The sequence below is a fragment of the Nansenia antarctica genome, assembly GCF_963989245.1.
Source record: "Nansenia antarctica genome assembly, chromosome: 20".
Lineage (NCBI taxonomy): Eukaryota > Metazoa > Chordata > Actinopteri > Argentiniformes > Microstomatidae > Nansenia > Nansenia antarctica.
Window position 1 is genome coordinate 4747245 of NC_137693.1, and position 21530 is coordinate 4768774.

At 45.6% G+C, this 21530-nt stretch overlaps 2 protein-coding genes and 1 long non-coding RNA gene across 4 annotated transcripts; 1 reads left to right on the top strand and 2 right to left on the bottom strand.

Moving 5' to 3' along the window:
* Window positions 1-86: 86 nt before the first annotated feature.
* tmigd1 (transmembrane and immunoglobulin domain containing 1) lies at window positions 87-2202 on the bottom strand (the record flags this gene model as incomplete). The annotated part of the gene is made up of 5 exons (XM_080549993.1): window positions 87-315; window positions 635-738; window positions 1159-1443; window positions 1625-1906; window positions 2178-2202. The coding sequence occupies 5 exons, from the start codon at window positions 2200-2202 to the stop codon at window positions 304-306; spliced, it is 708 nt and encodes a 235-aa protein (XP_080406119.1). The 3' UTR covers window positions 87-303.
* A 441-nt stretch (window positions 2203-2643) lies between these two features.
* On the bottom strand, window positions 2644-4258 carry LOC308174315. Its single transcript, XR_013937920.1, has 3 exons — window positions 4127-4258; window positions 3164-3242; window positions 2644-2758 (listed from the first exon to the last, which is right to left on the bottom strand). It is a non-coding gene; the product is annotated as an uncharacterized lncRNA (long non-coding RNA).
* A 3234-nt stretch (window positions 4259-7492) lies between these two features.
* On the top strand, window positions 7493-21474 carry LOC308174796 (multidrug and toxin extrusion protein 1-like). 2 transcript variants are annotated; one of them, XM_080549903.1, is made up of 17 exons: window positions 7493-7769; window positions 9221-9322; window positions 9508-9576; window positions 11017-11165; window positions 11428-11470; window positions 12075-12119; window positions 12310-12407; window positions 12865-12962; window positions 13223-13336; window positions 14841-14908; window positions 15199-15307; window positions 15466-15541; window positions 15928-15997; window positions 16232-16364; window positions 16700-16794; window positions 18284-18388; window positions 18651-21474. In XM_080549903.1, exons 1-17 carry the CDS (start codon window positions 7560-7562, stop codon window positions 18987-18989), a joined length of 1923 nt encoding a protein of 640 aa, XP_080406029.1. In that variant the 5' UTR covers window positions 7493-7559; the 3' UTR covers window positions 18990-21474. The 2 variants fall into 2 exon arrangements, with proteins under 2 accessions (XP_080406029.1, XP_080406030.1); XM_080549904.1 differs by lacking the exon at window positions 7493-7769 and adding an exon at window positions 8013-8091.
* Window positions 21475-21530: the final 56 nt, after the last annotated feature.

Below are 21530 nucleotides of genomic sequence, written 5' to 3' on the forward strand. Positions count from 1 at the left end.
CAATTTAAAAACAACTATTTCAATTTAAAAACACACATCATTTCACAACACAAATACACAGGTTATGACAAATAGACAACAGAAAACAGGTGGGTCTTTAACTTAGTTTTGAACACTTTCACTGATTCTGCCTGTCTGATGTCCAGTGGAAGACGGTTCCAGAGAGTTGGTGCACGGAAGGAAAATGCACGCTCACCGATTGTTTTGTTTGACCGATTCTGTCAAATAGAGCAACTCTAGGACCGCTTTCTCCGCGCTCACTGGTAGTGGTCCGAAGCATAGACGGGCTCAGAGGGAAGGCTTCTACTTGCAGCACTGCAAACAGGAAACAGAATACTGTGACTCTGTTGCAAACGATTTAGATACTTACAATTAAGGTCATTTTATTGTGGCAGAACACACCAAAACATGATGACATGACTCAACATGATGACAGGTTGACGTGTGTGTGTGTGTGTGTGTGTGTGTGTGTGTGTGTGTGTTTGTTTGTGATACCTCTATGTGTATCCTTGACCTTGACATAGACCTTGAAGAAACAGTGAGAGTTTATCGTCTAAATGGCACTACCCATGGGTGTGTGTGTGTGTGTGTGTGTGTGTGTGTGTGTGTGTGTGTGTGTGTGTGTTTGTGATACCTCTATGATCTTCTGACGGCGGGCGACAACGGCGAGCAGGATGGTGCAGAACACAACCACCAGTCCTGCTATCATGGGCATCAGAGGGAACTTCAGAGTCTTATCTACAGAGGGGAAGGAGGGAGGTGAGGAGTGAGGTGGAAATGGAGGAAGAGAGGAGGGGAGGAAACAGAGATGGAGGAATGGGAGGAGTGGAATGAGACGATGTGAGGAGAGGGGGTAGGAGGAGTGGAGGATTGGGAGACAGGGAAAGGAGATTGGGAGGAGATTGAGGGAGAGGGAAGGGTGGGTGGAGGGTCGGGGTGAAGGAGGGTAGTGGGAATTAGTTATAGTCGTTGCTGCAGTGTTCTGATGCATACACAAATCTGGAAATTGCTTAAATCTAGCTTTATGCAGATGGAGAGTAGGCCATGTATATTATATATATATATATATATATATATATATATATATATATATATATATATATATATATATATATACTGTATATAAGATATAGTCTGGGAGTTTGGTGGTGCACTGACCTGTGACAGTGACCTGGAATAACTTGCTGCTTTCTCCATAGACGAGCGATGTTGTCACACAGCGGTACTCGGCCTGATGGACGCCCCTCTCCACTCGACCAACTAAGAGTCGTGTTGTATATCCGTCATTGGTCACAATGACGGCGTCCGTAAAAAGGTCGACGGGTGCTCCGTTCTTTTCCCATGACACAGAGAGTGGAGGGTTGGCCTGGACTTCACACTGCAACTGCAGCTCCGCCTCCTCCTCCACGGTCACCTCCTCCATCCCAGAAGGCACTGGGGCATCTGAGTTCACAGGGTAAAGGTGAAGGTGAGAAGGGTTTGGGATCTTCTGCTCTATACTAAGTTCTACGATGAGCACAACCAACTAAGAAACAGAGTGACATAAGCGAGATTGGAGTTTAAATGTCCCATCCCCCCCCCCCCCCCCCCCCTGCTCCCAGTTCACAGGTCAGAGGTGACTCACAGGTGACCTCCAGCGTGACCGAGTCGTTGACACTGGCCTCACTCTTCAAATGGCAGGTAAAGACGGCGGCCTGGTCTTCGCGGGTTACGTTCAGACAGAGGCTACTGCGGCCCAGTCTGTTGCCCTCCTTCAAGCTGACCGCAGCCCCGTTCCTCAGCCAGATCAGCTCGTCCCCGGGCAGGGACCCCCCCCCTGACAGGCAGGTCAGAGACACGGTCCTCTTCAGCTCTGTCTGAACAAACCCCTCGGCACTCACTGCTGGTTCTGACTGAACCACCAGACCTGGGGAACCGAGAAAGATGTTTGTGTATGATAGGGGGGGTAGAGGTGGTCTAGTGGATAGTGAGTTGGACTTGTGATCGTGAAGGTTGTGAGTTCAAATCCCACCTGAAACCACACCACTACTAGTGTGCCCTTGAGTAAGGCACTTAGCCCTCAGTTACTCCAGGGGGGAATGCCCCTGTAATTCCCTTCATGTAATTCGTAATTATAAATCGCTTTGGATTAAAAGCGTCTGCTAAATGGCAAAATTATGATAGTGAATATATCTCACCTTCTTCCAGACTACTAGTACTCATTCTGAAACTTACATCACAGACGGAATAAAGGCGATGGTTATTATCGTAAAGGTAGAACTAGTATGTCCACAATGGTTTTTTTTCTGTGATCAAGGTAAGCAGATTATGTACATCCCATCACTACGGAGCCGTATCCTAAACCAGGTAGAGTTTGTCAGTTACTCAGGCAACCCAAAGGGCTGTGTCGGTTCGGATTAGGGGTGGGCATCGACGATCGATAATTGATCGATAAGGATCTTGGTCGATCACAAAATAAAACATTTGGTCGATCACAAAAAAAAAAAAAAAAAAAAAAAATCTTTTTGTGATCGACCAAATGTTTTATTTTGTGATCGACCAAGATCCTTATCGATCAATTATCGATCAATTATCGATCGTCGATGCCCACCCCTAGTTGGGATACTCCTATTCTATAACATAAGCACTCACCTGTGGTCCGGCCGGAACAGTAGAGCACCAGCTGAAGCAGACTGGCTGTCAACATCAACATCATCTTATCCTTCTGTCAATCTCCAGTGGTTCTCCAGTGGTTCCCTGGTGGTTTTTCCTCTTGTTCCTAGTGTGAGAAGTGGAGGTTGTAAAGGTCTGACTGAGCTCTGTACAGGCTTTATATATGCCTCAGCAAAAGCAGGGAGTTTATAGCCTTTAACACAATCCCACTCACCCTACCCCTCTCTTAGTTTCTGTCTCTTCCCCACCTCTGTCTTTCTTTTACTTCCTGTACATACACACACACACACACTCACACACGCACACACACACACACACACACACACACACACACACACACACACACACACACACTTTTATAGTGACACTCAGAGTTGTGCAAACATAGGAAAGAACAGAAATTCACCGTCATACATTATTGTGGCACTAAACATTCTTAAGGAGTGGGGAAAAAAGGGTGTTTAAGGAAAGGAAGATTACATTTGTTTTCAGAAATGTTAATATATTATACCTTGCTTGAGTAGGTTTGGCTTTCTGCTCTTGGTCCTGCTGTCATTCTGTACAGAATTCATTATAAGTAGCCTGTATGCCTGTAAATCATCTCGTACAGTTAGTCAGTACATTCTAGTTTTGCATACTGTACTACTGTATGTGCTAGACATCACCACTGAAGTAGAAAGATAAAGTTCTTCCTCGCCTGTAGATCTGACAGGATTGGTTAGATATGGCAGCAGTACCCCTCAGCCTGTCAGACGGCAAGTTTGAGCTGTATAATGTTATGGTTTATATCCATCAACCCTCTCAGTTGTACAGGTGTGACTTGGGGGTAAGGGCTAGGGTTTGATTCAGCAGCAAGTATCTGGGTGTCAGTAAATGTGGAGTATGGTGGGAAGGAGAGGGAGAGGAGGAGGGATACGTTTAATGTAGTAGAGGCAGTAAAACTGGTAGAAACAGTCAAGGTCAGGGTCACAGGGTGGGGCTAGAGGGCAATCCTACACAGAACTCTCAGACACTGTAAATAACATAGAATCAGAGGAATTAAACTGACTTCACATTTTGCATGTTGAGGTTTAAAATATTGCTCTTTGAATTGCGGTCATGCTGATGTAATGTATTGTGATGTGTGTGTGTGTGTGTGTGTGTGTGTGTGTGTCTGTCTGTACTGCCAGTTTGTGCTTCCTCTCTTGTCCACCAGAGAGAAGTATTGACACAACAATACCTCTTTAAACGGGCCTGAATGCTCCTTGTTCCATAACTAGTCCCACACAGAATCTGAAAGGGAATTTCCCAAAGCCAACCTCTCAGCTAGTTTTCTTTCATCCTGGTATTTATTGATATACTATCCTTGTTCCATAATTCTAAGTTTATCACTAGCTGAAATGCAAACCTGTTATTGTCATGGACCATTTGGAAACAACATGATGAACAGTCCCATATTCTCTGTATATCTGTAGTGTATATCGGTAGAGTCTACCTGATTCCAGTGGCAGACAGGCTGGGGTGGTCCTTAGTTGAGAAAGCCAGCTCACTGCTCTGTAAATCCTACAGATGTTGCTGAGGGCTGGATGTCTGTGGGGACTGCTTTAGGGTCAGATGTGTGGTGTCTGTTCAAGCAGGGGCAGATGAGGCAAACAGGATTCACAATATCAGAAGATCTGTAATACCCTATGTAATAGATATGTAAAAGATATGTAATACCTTATCATTATCATCATTTATTAGTCCTTCGGTGTTCAGCTGCAGTATTCTGGGTTCGAGGTAAGCAGACCTCTCCCCCGGCTGCTGCCGAACACCCGCCCGGCAGTCATTAGCTACTTACGGGGGGCACCACGAGAAGGTGTTTGCCACGCCACATCAACATGCACGGATGCTGAATGCTCTCTATTCGCTTGGTGATTCGCAGTTCGCACAAGGTTTTCCACTTGTTGTGAGCTTAGAGTTCACTAGCTTTGGAGACCCCATTTAGCGTTTCCGCTCATCAATGCACAGATGGGGCTTGGCCCCAAATGCGTTGTGCGAGTGTGGCGCAGAGGACCAAACCGCAGACCATGTTATCCTGGCTTGCCCGGTGTACCACCCACCCAACGGGATGCATGGTCTGTCGGTATTAGATGACGAGACGATGACGTGGCTTCTGGAGGGGTGTCCAGAAATATAGCCCGGGTGAGCCCCTCAACCAGGTCTCAGGGTGGTAAAAGGGTAGCCCCTCGGCCCCGAGCCTGGTGGAGTGGAGAGGAAAACAACTACCCATACGCCGAAGATCATTTATAGCATGTGAATGTCTCTATTTATCTCTCTCTTTCTCCCTCTCTCTCTGACAAATGCACACACACACACACATTCACACACACACACACACACACACACCACAACTGTTGCCACCACACTTCCAGTATTGGTTCTGTCTGCCTCTCTAGATCAATAGCTGCTGTTGTGTAAGAGCACCGATTAACCCTGTGGTCACAGCCATGTGAGAGGGAAAGGTCAATATGGAGTAGTGCATGACAATAGTTGTACATGGTCCCAGAGTGGACCACAGCAGAGTATCATCTCTGTGTATTGTCATGGAGTAGGTGTGGTATTTTACAATAGTACCAATCAACCCAGACGTTATTACTTACTACATTACATTACATTTAAATGTTTGGCATTTAGCAGACGCCTTTATCCAAAGTGACTTACAACAAATATTTGACGTAAGTGAATGCAGACGCCTTTATCCAAAGTGACTTACAACAAATATTTGACGTAAGTGAATCATCTATCCACCAGTCATAGCAGGAAAAAGTCATCTATGCTCAGGCCAGGGGCCATTGGCAGTCGTAATGCTAGAAGATACATTTTTTAAATGTATTTTTAAAAATCTTTTTATTTATTTATTTTTCTTTACAACTGTAGAGGGGAAGTAGATGTCTCAGGAGGCACGGTTAAGGTGTAGCCTGAAGAGATGGGTCTTCAGACTATGGCGGAAGATGGGGAGTGATTCTGCAGTCCTGACAGCCGTGGGAAGCTCGTTCCACCAGCAGGGGGCCAGGACAGTAAAGAGTTATGACCGGGTAGCTGCCGCATCCGTGTAGAGGCGGTGGTGCCAGTCGGCCAGCAGAGGTGAAAGAGCGGAGTGAGTGGGCTGGTGTTTGGGGGGTGACCATTGCTTGCAGGTAGGAAGGGGCTGTACTACATCGGTATAATCATTTGTGTAATCAGTATAGTTGGTGAATAGGTAAACAAAGAGAATGCTGATGTAGTCACTGGGGTAACATGATGAATGAATGGTCTTTATTGACCATCTGGGAGATAACCTATAGATGTGGTTATTGGTTGTTATTGGTTATTGGTCTACATCCCTGTTGTCACCTGTTATAGGAAACCCAAATCACAAAATAGATAGATGAGTTGGAGACTCTTTGGAGGGTGAAAGAGAGAGAGAAAGACATTACATTACATTTAGCAGACGCCTTTTTTTTTCTTTCTTTTTTTTCTTTCTGATTGTATCCCTTTTTCACCCAATTTGGTATCCAATTGCACCCAACCTAGCATCCAATTATCCCCTGCCTATTGCGTAGGATCCGCCGCACGACCCCGTGGCCGGCAGCCCCAGAGGAGATCGCCAGGCAGACTAGCTGTCTAGCTCCTCGAGCCCGACACCGTTACTCCAGCACCAGACGGGGGCGGTGTTGCGCGACGGATCCTTGTCCGGAAAATAGTCCTATACCCCCCTTGGGAGCGGCCGCTCAATATGCCGCTCCCTGTGAGCCCCGGCCATATCCGGGTCTGGCGAGACCGGGATTCGATCCCAGTCCCCGGTGGGCAGCTTGCACTAGAGGCTAATGCTTAGACCGCTGCGCCACCGCGGGGCAGCAGACGCCTTTATCCAAAGTAACAACACATACATTTGTCTAAGTAAGTGAATCTAAATAAGTGAAGAATAACTTTTTTTCTTTTCTTAATGTATTTAGAGAGAAACTGTACAGGGGGGTGGGAATGAGGAGGCCTTTAGGCTCTTCAATCTACAGCAGAAGACAGGTAGTGACTACAGTCCTGACAAAAGGGCACTGTACAAGAGACCTAAGTGAATGAGTTCACAGATTACGCAAGTCTGCCTAAAAAAGTGTGTGTGTGTGTGTGTGTGTGTGTGTGTGCGTGTGTGTGTGTGTGGTTGTGTGTGTGGTTGTGTGTGTGTGTGTGTGTTTGTGTGTTGTGGGATCGAAGGTCAAAGTGCAATCAAGAAGAGAGGGGATTGATGTCACAACACACATACAAACATACACACACACACACACACACACACACACACACACACACACACACCCAATCATACGCACTCACCTATAAAATATATACTTTTACCACACGTAGGCAGGGCTACTGTGGTCTCAGTCAGTTATTAATCAGAGCCAGCTTCACTTGTCAGAACTCAGTCCAGAGACTTTGTACAGAAACAGACATTCCTCATCAGATTACTGAGCCCTGTAAGACGGCCTACACACACACACACACACACACACACACACACACACACACACACACACACACACACACACACACACTTACACACACACAAACACACACAATGTACAAAATCATGCACACAGAAACACAAAAACACCCGTCACTCCTGCATTGCCCCTTGCAGCGACAAATAAAGGACCTGTTTGTGGCCTGCAAGCTCTCGCCCCCTTGCTCCCTCTCTCCCTTTTCTTTCTTTCTCCCCCTCTCCTTTATGCTCACTCTCTCCCTCCCTCCCTCCCTCCGCCTTCGTTTCCTCTGGGAGGTACAGGTTATTTAATCAGTAACTCTGAGGAGGTGTGCTTTCTGTTGTCTGCCCTGTGTTACAGTGTAGAATATCTCTCTCTCTCTCTCCCCTCTCCCTCTGTCATCCCCTCTCTCCCCCTCTCTCTCTTGACAGAATGGAGAAGTCAGGGGTCCTAGATTCTGCAGTCCCATTGCCTGGCGCTGGGCTGGTTGCCGGGGCGGCTGTTGTCGGGTCAGTGGAGAGACAGAGCGAGGAGGCTTCAGCGGCCAGCTCCAGATTGTTCCGCTATCCATGTATGAGACGCTGGCTACCTCTGGCCTACAGAGAGGAAATATACTACATCCTGCTACTCACAGGCCCACTGGTGAGAGAGAGAGAGAGAGAGAGAGAGAGAGAGAGAGAGAGAGAGAGAGAGAGAGAGAGAGAGAGAGAGAGAGAGAGAGAGAGAGAGAGAGAGAGAGAGAGAGAGAGAGAGAGAGAGAGAGAGAGAGAGAGAGAGAGAGAGAGAGAGAGAGAGAGAGAGAGAGAGAGAGAGAGAGAGAGAGAGAGAGAGAGAGAGAGAGAGAGAGAGAGAGAGAGAGAGAGAGAGAGAGAGAGAGAGAGAGAGAGAGAGAGAGAGAGAGAGGGGAGTGGGCTGTTCGGCAGAGGGGCCTGAGGGGGTTATAAGTTAGAAGCTAATGCTAAATGTAGGCCTGCATACTGCTGTCATATTCAACCAAGTGTGTGTGTGTGTGTGTGTGTGTGTGTGCATGTGTATGGGCAGAGATCTGTGCCATATCGATGTCACAAATACGTAAACTTGTATATTGACAGTTGTCAGTGCAAAACAGATTTGCAGACTTGCATCTTCAGAGTTGAAGTTGCAAAACAGATTTGCAGACTTGCATCTTCAGAGTTGAAGTTGCAAAACAGATTTGCAGACTTGCATATTCAGAGTTGAAGTTGCAAAAAAGATTTGCAAACTTGTACATGTTTACAACTGAGTCTGCTTTCTGTTTTCGAAGAACCTGTGTATGTAGGTGAAATGTGTGTTCGGCAATCTTGTGTTTACACAACGAACACACATTTCACCTACATTTCACCTTTACACAAGATTGACGAACACACATACATACACAGGTTCTTCGAAAACATTCCTCAACAACTATGCCAAAGGTCTCCTATAGACCCCCCCTTTCTTCTCTTACAAACTACCCGTTGCAACTACAACTCTGAAGATGCAAGTCTGCAAATCTTTTTTGCAACTACAACTCTGAAGATGCAAGTCTGCAAATCTGTTTTGCACCGACAACTGTCAATATACAAGTCTGCGTATTTATGACATCAATACTTACATACAGCGCCATTCGCGTAAAACATCTGTGTGTGCGCAGACTTAGTTGTAAACATGTACAAGTTTGCAAATCTTTTTTGCAACTTCAACTCTGAAGATGCAAGTCTGCAAATCTGTTTTGCACCGACAACTGTCAATATACAAGTTGACATATTTGTGACATCGATATGGCACAAATCTCTGCCCATACACGTGCACCTGATGCATTTGTCACTGATGCCATTGAAGGATCTGCGTTGTGGCAGCACCAGGGCACAGTAAACAAAGTTGCACAGTAACCTGTTAGTACCTCTGTTAGAGCTGCACAGTAACCTGTTAGTACCTCTGTTAGAGCTGCACAGGGACAGAAAGCTGTTTGTTTTTATGTAGCTATCATAAATCACATGTTTTATCAATCAAATGGTTTTCACCCAAAAATACTTCGTTTTGTAAGATTTGCATATTTGTACAAATTAGTATTTGTTGTGTTTGTCTCCCTACAGCTGGTGTCTCGGCTTCTGAACTTCCTCCTGCCCTTCGTCAACACTATTTTCTGTGGTCACTTAGGCAATTCAGAGCTGGCTGGATTTGCATTAGCCTCCGGGGTAGGACCTCCAATTCTCAGTAGACAGTGATGCATATTCACAATGATATCCCTAACCAAAGACAGGATTCATTATCATGTTCTGGAGTAGAGAAATGATAACTTATGGAACAGACAATACCGACAAGAACCCGCCCAGAACTGACAACAGAGCTGACACATTAACTCTTAACGCTTTCTCCTCAGATCATCAACTTAACCGCAACATCCACTGGCTATGGCCTATCCCTGGCCTGTGACACACTCGTCTCTCAGGTGAAAATACAAATACAGCCTAATTTAACGATACATGATTGGGAAGTTTGCATATGTGTGAGTGTGTAAGTCAAATGAGCTATCTGTGTATCAAATTTGCTACAATTGTGAGTAGTACTTGCCCCGCGGTGGTGTAGCGGTCTAAGCACTGGCCACTAGTGCATGCTGCCCACCGGGGACTGGGTTCGTATCCCAGCTCGCCAGATCCGGATATGGCTGGGGCACACACGGGGAGCGGCATAGGAGCGGTATAGGAGTATTTCCGGACAAGGATCCGTCGCGCAACAGCGCCCCCGGGGTGCCGGAATAATAGGTGCTGGGCTCGAGGAGCCAGTCAGCTAGTCTGCCTGGCGGCCTCTTCTGGGACTGCCGGCCACGGGGTCGTGCGGCGGATCCTTCGCAATAGGCAGGGGATAATTGGATGCTAGGTTGGGTTCAATTGGCTACCAAATTGGGTGAAAAAGGGATAAAAAAATAAAAAAAATAAAAAAATTGTGAGTAGTACAGTGCTTATTAGTGTTCTGTGTTTGGCTTTGCCTCGTTTAGTCCCTACCTGTAGCTCTGGGGGCTCTGACAGCTAGTTTAGCATAATCATGCCGTCTGACCCCGACTAAGACGTGCATACAGAATTTAGACTCATTGACAACCAATCTCCATTGCACTGTGCGTCAGGAACCACCCCACTTTCCACTAGGTGCCAGTCAAATTCTATTCTCAGCTAAACCTGCCAAAACCCAAGTTTCCGTAAAGTATCTATTATATTTGGGAATAAGGCAAGGCAAATCCCACACATGCTGTACATCGTTGGTAAAGTGATAGCCTAACTTTTTCGCCGACAGACAACCTGCTTTTGAATTTCACAAATAGCAGCCTACTTTGCGCACTATTGACTTTCCCCCCTGTAGCACATGTAGGCCAAGATGAAGGAGGCATAATTATCGATCCCGAAAACATTAATAATAGACATACTCTCAGACTCTCAATGTCAGAGCTCTTTAAATGACAGTGAATATGACCGTCAAGGCGCTTCTAATGCTGGAAATGTAAAAAGTAATGTAGTCCCGCTGGATTCCGAGATTGAAAAATAATAAATTAAATGTTTGTATTATCTAATCTGCTATCTGCATTTCACCCACTGGCAGCAGACAACTGAAGAAGAAAAGCGCAGATAGGCTACTAGTTAAACGTTTTTACACCAATTCTCAGTGAACTATCATATAAACTGATGAATGTTGTGACAGAACACTCACAGGTTAGGCCTAAACCAGTAAATTGTCCGTTTCTGAGGATCACGCTTAAAGTGCTGGTGAACTCAAACATGCTAGGTGACAGAGCAAAAGCCCCAATGCATTTAAACTCACAAACAGAACATTACAATGATCATACTTGTGTAGAGCTTTTTGCTGTGTGCGCACGTGTTTATGTGTTTCTTGTGTGTAGACCTTTGGCAGCAATAATCTGAAGCGTGTAGGAGTGATACTCCAGAAGAGTGTGTTGATCCTGCTGCTGGCCTGTCTGCCCTGCTGGGCTCTGCTCATCAATGGACAAAATCTGCTACTGGCCATGTTTCAGCAGGAAGAGGTCGCAAGGTAGGGCTGCTGCATTGACACACACACACGCACGTGCACACACGGGTATCTGGCTGGAGTCATTTAGACATTGCATATCATTTAATAATTGCATTTCACGTCACGCTGTATTATAATTTAGAGGTTTCTCACACATACACACATACACACACACACACACACACACACACACACACACACACACACCCTCATCCATATTTTCAAAAACCAGCCACCTTCTGGGAAGTCAGATTTGAGGAACATGTGTGTCTCTCTATCTCAGGATTGCCCAGCTGTATGTGATGGCATTCCTGCCTGCTGTTCCTGTGAGTCAATACTGCCACATTGTGCCCGCAACATAAGGGCCTCTTCTGTCTGAGTGTTCTGTCTGGAGTCTGGATGTTCTGTCTGAGTGTTCTGTCTGGAGTCTGAGTGTTTGTTATGTATGCAATAGGCATGGGACTATTTTATGTTGTTGCTTGCTATACTGCGGGTGCGCATTGATATGTGGATGTTATGTTGGTGCGTATTGATATGTACATGTTGTTGTTGAACTTGACGTTGACAGTAAAGTTATGAAAACTGTAGCTCCTTGTTCATGCATCCTTATTACCGTTAGTCCAGGCAGAAGACGTAACAGTGTTCTGTCTGAGTGTTCTGTCTGAGTGTTCTGTCTGAGTGTTCTGTCTGAGTGTTCTGTCTGAGTGTTCTGTCTGAGTGTTCTGTCTGAGTGTTCTGTCTGAGTGTTCTGTCTGAGTGTTCTGTCTGAGTGTTCTGTCTGGGGTCTGAGTGTTCTGTCTGAGTGTTCTGTCTGAGTGTTCTGTCTGAGTGTTCTGTCTGAGTGTTCTGTCTGAGTGTTCTGTCTGACTATACATCTAGCCTCTCTGACTATACATTAACAATGCCTCTCTCTTCCCGGTCCTCTCACAGGCTATGTTTCTGCACCACTTGCTGGTAGCTTACCTTCAGAACCAGGTACAGTTTGGTTTCTATTGTAGTTCTCACCTTACATGTGTATACAAATGCAAAGCAGTCTCTCTGCATCTGCATGTTGCGTGTGCGTGTGTGTGTGTGTGTGTGTGTGTGTGTGTGTGTGTGTGTGTGTGTGTGTGTTGACTAGTCTCTGGCACCTGATATTCTCTCTCTCTCTCTCTCTGTCTCTCAGGGGATCATCCTGCCCCAGATGTACACAGCAGCAGTAGCAAATATCATTAACTTAGCCGTCAACTACGTCCTCATATTTAGCCTGGAGCTGGGGGTAATGTAGGTGTGCTCTTCCTCTCTTACTCCTCCTTTTCCTCTTCCATCAACTCATCTTTCTAATCCTCCTTATTTTCTCCCTTTTCTACTACTACTACTACTACTACTACTACTACTACTACTACTACTACTACTTTTGACATCTTCCTCATCCTCCCGCTATGAAAGGTGTGTCTATTCTTCCTTTATAGTACACGCTCCTCTGATACACCATTAAAGGGGCCAGTCACAGAATTGCATATAACAACAAGACCCAGTGGTGACAAATCGTTAAATAGTTTGGTGTGAATAGGCATTGGGAGTATCAAAAGCCAACAGCACACTTGTTTCCAGTGATTAGACCGCCCCTCTCATTAATGTGAGACAACTTTTCTGTAACACTTGTAGGCCTACCTCTGTGTATGTGTGTTTTTGTTGAGGTGACCTTGCATGGTATTTAGAATTTACTTTGTGTGTTTAGTGGCTCGGCTGCAGCCAATAGCCTCTCTCAGATCTCCATCTGTTTGCTGCTGTATTTTTATATCCGCTGGAAAAAGCTCCACGAGAAAACATGGGGAGGTGAGAAACATACACACACACACACACACACACACACACACACACACACACACACACACACACTTATCTCACCAGACCCAATGCAAATATTACATCACAATTTTGGGATAACTGAATGTCCTGGTTTAGTGGGCACATTCCCAACAATCCTAAAGCATTGCTTTTCATTGAAACGTAACTCTGTACTGATGCAATTCCATATAGTGAACTCTGTCTCCCCCTGCCTACGGTTTATGAGTTTAACTCTGATCTTTCTGTAGGCTGGTCCAGTTTGTCTCTGCAGGACTGGCGCTCCTACATGCAGCTTGCTATTCCCAGCACTCTTATGGTCTGGTTCGAGTGGTGGATCTGGGAGATAGGTGGCTTCCTTGCTGGTCAGTATGTGTGTGTGTGTGTGTGTGTGTGTGTGTGTGTGTGTGTGTGTGTGTGTGTGTGTGTGTGTGTGTGTGTGTGTGTGTGTGTATGTGTGTATATATAGTACAGTACCATTCAAAAGTTTGGACACATCTATTCATTCAATGGTTTTTCTTTATTTATATATTATTTCATTGTAGATTAATACTAAAGACATCAAAACTATGAAAGAACACATATGGAATTATAATTATTATATCATTGTAAACAAAAAAGTGTTAAACAAACCAGAATATAGGGCTGCAACTAACGATTATTTTGGTAGTCGACTAATCTGTCGATTATTTTTCCGATTAGTCACGATTAGTCGTGTGGCTTTTCGCTGCGCGTAAATGGCGACGCAGAAGCATAAATCCGGCTTAACTAGCTATCTAACCTAACGTTACGCCAAGCTACAGCTGCTCAGAGCTAGTTGATTGGCTAGCTAGCATTGCTGGCTAGACTACAGACAGCTCACGTTAGTAGGCTACGCTTGGCGCTGTTTATCTTACAGACAGCTCGCTGGTGGACTCAACATAATTGAAATAGCATTCACTTATCAAGCATCATTCATGATCATCCACCATGACTACCTGGTATTTTAATAGCGACCACCCCTCACTTCATTTCATCTCGCGTTCTCCTGGCTTCAACATGGAAAACCCCTGCTACGTAACGTTACATACAAGCGCCTCTGTCTGTCACACACGTGCCACAGGGCAAATAAATTAATAGCACAAACGCTCATAGCATGTACAGCCCTGTCCATGAGACGTTGTTTTCCAACATGTAACAGTAAAGCTAACATAAACATTACGACCCTAACAATATAACGTTAGCCAGTTGGCTAACAACGTTAGCTAAAACTTACCCAGCTGATTCTTGCATGGCTCCCGTTTAAAAAAAAAAAGTTTTTTTTATTTTTTATACGATTAGTCGACACTAAAATTCCACGTCGACGAGTTTTTATGATCGACGTCGTCGATTATGTCGACTAATCGTTGCAGCCCTACCAGAATATGTTTTATATTTTAGATTCTTCAAAGTAGCCACCTTTTGCTTTTTTGGTGGTTTTCTACCATGCTGGGCGGTGTTCACAGTTTCCTTTTCCACTGACACACACACACACACACACACACACACACACACACACCAAGCTGATTGAGAGAATGCCAAGAGTGTGCAAAGCTGTCATCAAAGCTAAAGGTGGCTACTTTGAAGAATCAAAAATATAAAACATATTCTGGTTATGGATAGAACACTCAGACAGAACACCCACGCACTTCACACTCAGACAGAAGATGCCCTTGTGTTGCGGACATTCACTCACAGGAACAGTAGCCAGGAATGCAATCCTGAGACAGAGAGACATACTGTGTTCCTCAAATCTGACTTCCCAGCATGTTGCTGATTATAACAAATAGATGAGGTTTAAAATGATGATTTTGATAATTGCTGGCTGTAACACTCTGTCTTTTCCTCTAGGTATGTTAGGGGAGGTGGATCTTGCCGCCCAACATGTGTTGTTGGAGCTGGGGAATATAACCTACATGGTGAGATCCTCCCCACGTCTCCACTTTACTAGGAACTCAACGTGTGTCTCAATAGGGGTAGTGGTGGTCTAGTGGATAGTGAGTTGGACTTGTGATCGGAAGGTTGTGAGTTCAAATCCCGCCTGAAACCACACCACTACTAGTGTGCCCTTGAGTAAGGCACTTAGCCCTCAGTTACTCCAGGGGGAATGTCCCTGTAATTCGTAATTGTAAATCGCTTTGGATTAAAAGCGTCTGCTAAATGGCAAAATTAAATTATTATCAATGGTAACTGGGGTATTTGTGTACAGTTCCCTTTCGGTGTCCATTCAGCTGCCTGTCTGCGTGTGGGGAATGCCCTGGGCGCAGGGGACACCAAAAGGGCCATACTCACCTGCAAAGTGGCCTTAGTGTTGTCAGGTCAGGCAAATACACACAGACACGCACCGGCACAGGCACACGTGCGCACACACGCACACACGCACACACACACACACACACACACACACACACACACACACACACACACACACACACACCTGTGTTTTCAGTAACCAGGAGACATGTTTCTATTGTAGGAGGGGTGGCAGTGTTCCAGGGGATAGTCATCGTTTGCTCCAAGTCTGTGCTTGGCTTCATCTTCACGACAGACACGTAAGTGACAGACCTCATGACAGACCATAATAATGTCCAAAGAGAACAGTTTCACTGTTTTTACCCACGGGTCCAACAAAAACGGCCTCGTATATAAAAATGCTACTTTGAAAACAGTCAACGGATGATTTAATCGAATATCTTCTGTTTTCTCATACACGCTCCTTCCATTCTCCTGACTTCTCAGCCAATGAGGCGAGGCCACACTGTGGTTATGAAGACCGTGTGTGTGTGTGTGAGTGTGTGTGTGTGTGTGTGTGTGTGTGTGTGTGTGTGTGTGTGTGTGAGTGTGTGTGTGCCACACTGTGGTTATGAAGACCGGATTTCAGAAGTTAGTTTTCTCTCATTTTGGTATCTCGGAAGTTTGACTCTCTTCTCGTCTACAGGGAAATTGTGGAGATCGTCTCTGACAACCTCAGCGTCTACACGTTCATACAGTTCTTTGATGCTCTTCTGGTGAGTTTCATTGAATTTCGATGTTGTTTAACTGCGATACAGAGTATCCTCTCATCAGTCCACGGTGTTAATGCAGCACGTGTGTTCCCCTGATGTGTAAAGTAGTTGTCTTGTTTCTGTTGCTTTTGCCTCTTAGCCAGGTCGTTGTTGCAATTAACTGTAAATGGCTCTCAATAGATATGTTGTGCTGTGTGTGTGTGTGTGTGTGTGTCTATTCATGTGTGTGTGGTGTAGAGCATTTGCAATGGGATCCTGGTGGGGGCCGGGAAGCAGAAAATCGCCGCCATATCCAACCTGATGTGTTATTACGTCATAGGCTTGCCAGTGGGGATAGCCCTGGCGTTCGCAGCCAAGCTCAGGATTATGGGTACTGCTCTCTCCATCTCTCTGTCACTGTGTTTGGATTCATTGTTTTGTACATTTATGCATTTGTGTGTACAGTGAGATTGTGTGTGTTGGTGTGTCTCAATGGGAAGGTGTGTCCAAACCTTTGACTGGTACTGTACATTGCAGGGTAAAATCACAATTAAAAACAATGAAATAAGCAAACTACTGCAATGTTGTTGAGGGCACCGTACCTCTTGGTACCATCTCTGTGTGTGTGTGTGTGTGTGTGTGTGTGTGTGTGTGTGTGTGTGTGTGTGTGTGTGTGTGTGTGTTAATGTGTTAATGTGTTGTGTTCTCTCTCTCTCTCCCTGTCAGGGTTCTGGATGGGTCTGTTACTCTGTGGCGTCCTGCAGTCCAGTTTCTTCATCACAATCATCTTCAGACTCAACTGGCAGAAACTCACAGAAGAGGTAAGACACCTACCCCTGACTGCTGACCTCCCTCTGACTGTCGACAGTTGGCTATACTGTGGATGAGTGAATGAATGAATGAATGAATGAATGAATGGACTTTATTGTCATTGCTACAGTACAGGTACCAAACAACGAAATTTAGGAGGGGTGGCTCCCCTGGTGTTAGGAAAGGGGAAAAAAAAAACTTTTAGAAAAAGAATAAAATCACAAGAAGGTAAGGAGCTGGTTTACATCAATAAAGGCTATGTACACAATCCACTGTACTATACTGCACAGATAGTCAACTAGGGTTGTCATATTGCACAAAAGTATTTTTTCACGTTATTTAAAGTGTCACAGTTTGCAGGCTTGAAATGTACATGTTTGTGCCTCAGCACTAGCTGCCATACAATCCGTCCAGACTGTCCTGGTCCCAGAACTTAGGCCTTTGCTGTGTTCAGGGCCTTGACGGCCCTGTGGTAGAAGCAGTTCTTCAGTCTGTTTGTCTTAGCGGCCGGGGTCCTGTACCTCCTTTTCGAGGGCAGCCTGATAAAGTGTACGTGCCCAGGGTGGGTCGGGTCCCTGGAGATCTTGGAGGCCTTCCTGAGACAGCGTGTGTTGTACAGCTCTTCCAGAGAGGGGAGGGGGGCGCCGGTGATCTTCTGTGCTGTTCTCACGACTCTCTGTAGCGCATTTCTCTCCGCTGTTGTGCAGCTGTAGAACCAGTTGCAGATGCCGTAGGTGAGGATGCTCTCCACTGCGCCGCGGTAGAAGGCCACCAGTATCTCCTGCTTGTTGTGTTCTTTCCTGAGGCATCTCAGGGTGTATAGCCGCTGTTGTGCCCTTTTGATGGTGCCTTTTGTGTTGTCCTTCCAGAGTGTTAGCAACATAACCACCTGACTAAATCATCATCAGGCCTTTGATTAGATGGTCTTGTAGACCAAGATTGAATAACACTGCTGTACTATATATACAGTTGGTGATGAGGGTTCGAGAGTGCAGGTTAGTTCAGGTCTGTTAAGCCCAAGCGTCACTATCCTGCACGCTACCTCTGTCCACTGGTAAACCCATTAATGTTTGATTTTGCTGTACATGTTTGATTGGCAGAGGTGTCCTCTTGGAACACGACACAGAGAGAAAGAACATTTATCCATTGGCAAAATCTTGTTACATACAGTTGACAGGAAAAAGACATGCTTTACACCTGTTTTAGCCGTGGCTTAAAACATTGTTATCCTCAAATTGATTCTACCTACAAACACACACCTTTGATGTTACATTGAGTTGTGCTTTCTTTAGATACGACATGTGTGCAGTTTAAGTGGTCAGGATATAGTCAGGAGTGATTAGGCTGCGTCACAATGTAGAACGATGAGTAAGGAACGTGTATACCTTTAGTATCACGTTAATGTTCATTCTTATTAGGTCTTCGGCATATTGCCGGACCATGTCACATCAATTATTCTATCGTTTTTCTTCCACCTCATGGGTCTCTCACTGTCCTCAGGCACAGGCGCGTGCTGGGAAAAGTGGGCCAGTCACGTGTGTGCCAGCAAAGCCTCTTATTGGACTGACAGTGTTCCCAGAGGGATCAGCATGCCCTGCGGATACGGTGAGGGAGTGTCTGTGTGTCTGTGTGTCTGTGTGTGTGTGTGTGTGTGTGTGTGTGTGTGTGTGTGTGTGTGTGTGTGTGTGTGTGTGTGTGTGTGTGTGTGTGCGTGCGTGCGTGCGTGTGCGTGTGTGTGTGCAGAGCAGTGACTTAGTAAACGTGTCTCTGACATGTGCCCAGTGAGTGTGAATGGACAATGTGCTGTGTGAAAGAGTGTTCAATCCATTATCTTATCTTGATGTTGTGTATGTGTGTTACACTACAGACCGAGAGTGATGGACCTAAACCTGCTGGATACAACCCTGTGAGCACCAGTGATCAGGAGCTAAATCAGGGGCTGGGGGCTGGGGGCACCAGTAATGGGGAGGCTGAGGGGGGTGGGGAGGCCCCTTGCGTGGTGCAACCCGAAGTTCTGCTCTCTAACACGCAGCTGGTCCTGCGGAGGGGTCTCACCCTGCTGGCCTTACTTCTCATCCTGGCCGGAGGGGTCGCCGTCCATGTCGCCTTTCCTCCTCCAGAGCCCCGCTCTAACACTAACATCACCCTGGACTGGGCCAACTACTCCACCCCCACCCCCATGCTGGACCTTACCTCCTCCCTTTGAGAGGGACGGGGCAGGAGGAGAGGAGACAGACACTAAGGAAAGGGGTGGGCTCTGTTGGGGCCAATTACTATTATATCAACTACAGAGATGAGTGGCTGGGACTGAGACACACTCCAAATCACTCACCAGCAAACCTACTGGGGAGAGGAGAGCCTGCATGTCCCCCCCCACCCACGACCAAACTGATTGTGTTCCTCTTTAACTTTACTGTCAGGCAACAGATGAGAAATCAGCTATCATTATCATCATCATCATCATCACTGTGCTCTCATTGCTTTCTGTTTTTAGAGTTTGGCATCTGTTGTTTCAAGTTGTTGTTTCCTAACATACAGTATGTCCTGTTGATCATTACCTCATTTGATACATACAGTAATTGTAACAAAGCACTGCACATTTTTTTAGACGTGTTTTCTTAGAAGTGTTGACTGAATTAATGTAAATCATCAGGGCTTAAAGTTCTCCGGCACGGTGCCGGATTTCCGGCGCAGGGGAATTTTGAGCAAAAAATAAATAAAAAATCACATGCTATTTGTTTACATCGTAATTTAAAGAGTCATCTTCAGCAAAGAGACAGTTCCGCCTACCAATGGTATCACATTGCTCAAGCCAACCAACGACTTCTAGCCAATCGGAGGCAGAGTAGTGGGGCGGGCCTTAAGAAGTTTGAATGAGTGTAATGTTAGCTTGTAGAGACGTTCGCTTTTAGCAGCCCGCTATCTCGCTAACTTTAGTAAGAGTCTATTAAAATGGAAGCCACGTTTCTTAAACCTGGCGAAGACACAGCTATACTAGAACGAGGAGTAAGGAATAAATGGCGCTGGGCATGGATAGAGGAGAGTAGCAGGGGTTTTCCTGCATAGAGAATTATGAGGCGGCCGCCTCCGTCATAGCCGCCTCCAGCTCTCGACAAAACTCTGACAGTCGTATTTTCTACAAGCGGCACTCGGTGGATTTCTGTCATTTCTTTTTTTTTTTTTTTTTTTTTCAGATTTTATCCCTTTTTCACCCAATTTGGTAGCCAATTGAACCCAACTTAGCATCCAATTATCCCCTGCCTATTGCATAGGATCCGCCGCACGACCCCGTGGCCGGCAGTCCCAGAAGAGGCCGCCAGGCAGACTAGCTGACTGGCTCCTCGAGCCCAGCACCGTTATTCCGGCGCCCAGGGGGCGGTGTTGCGCGACGGATCCTAGTCCAGAAATACTCCTATACCGCCCTCGGAAGCGGCCGCCCAATATGCCGCTTCCCGTGTGCCTCGGCCATATCTGGATCTGGCGAGCCGGGATACGAACCCCGGCCCCGGTGGGCAGCATGCACTAGTGGCCAGTGCGTAGACCGCTACACCACCGCGGGGCGATGGATTTCTGTCATTTCTAACTGCAATTGCGGCACTGTGGTGGCGGGGGGCGCTGTTTCACAAATAAGTTAGCTTTCGTGTTTGCTAGCGAAACAGCTGATAGTTGATGTTGACTGGTCAAGGAGAATACATATTTGAAAGTACAGAATGCCTGAGAGCCTTATATTGCATTATATTACATTATATATTGAATGGTCATCTGGTGCCTGAATATTGTTTTTTCCTTTACATATATAATGACATTTCCACCATAAATTGATGCAGAAAGGGCACAAATTGGTGCATATCAATTCTCCAGAATGCAAGAAATTAAGTGTTTGATACTCGTTTAAGGACCCCCAGACAGCCCCGCTTCATGGGTCCCCCCCCCCGATGTCAAACACCACTGGTACCACCTCCGCCTCATTTTGAGCCAGGAAAAACCCTGAGTAGTGACGGGAAGCCTTATGGGACGTGGTGCCAAGAAGGAGAATATAAGTGATTAATTAATAAGTGGCTTAATAAGTAATCAGTTTGTTCTTTTAAAGACATGTATATATTTTATTCTCTATTGTTATAGTGATAGTGGCTTAATAAGTGATGCAATCAGTTTGGCCTTTTAAAGACATCTAAATATGTTATTTTATTTTGTATTGAGTATAAAACAGTATTAATGCATTTTAACATTGAGACATATATTTTGTATTGACTATAAAACAGTATTAATGCATTTTAACATTAGACATATATTTTGTATTGACTATAAAAAAGTATTAATGCATTTAAACATTGAGACAAGAAGCTGTCTTCTGTACCCGCTCTCCCAATATCTCAAACTGTGACCCCCCTCCCCAAGAAAAAGTTTCAGGCACAGGATTTTTTCCCCACTTTAAGCCCTGTAAATGTCTGATGAACACTCAATGACAGTGTTTCCTATTCTAATTATGACACTTGTACATTTGTACACTTGACCTCTACTGTGCACAGACAGTGACATCACTGCTTGTACATTGCGCGGGTTAGACCTCTGCATTCTGGGATGTCAGATAATGACAGTGAGGTGCTGCAATGGCCAGCTTCTTCAGAACATGGAGGTTGGCATCGACCAATGAAGAACTATAATGAATAAATGACGTCATTTGACTTGTGGGTGGTTGTCTGTCAACATTTATTGACCTATGAAACACACCAACGTTGCTATGTAT

Excerpts from the sequence above, each read along its gene's own strand:
- LOC308174796 (XM_080549903.1), top strand. The coding sequence starts at position 7,560 with ATGGAGAAGTCAGGGGTCCTAGATTCTGCAGTCCCATTGCCTGGCGCT. Across the intron at positions 9,577-11,016 it reads GTGACACACTCGTCTCTCAG|ACCTTTGGCAGCAATAATCT; the intron begins GTGAAAATACAA and ends TCTTGTGTGTAG. Across the intron at positions 15,998-16,231 it reads AGTTCTTTGATGCTCTTCTG|AGCATTTGCAATGGGATCCT; the intron begins GTGAGTTTCATT and ends TGTGTGGTGTAG.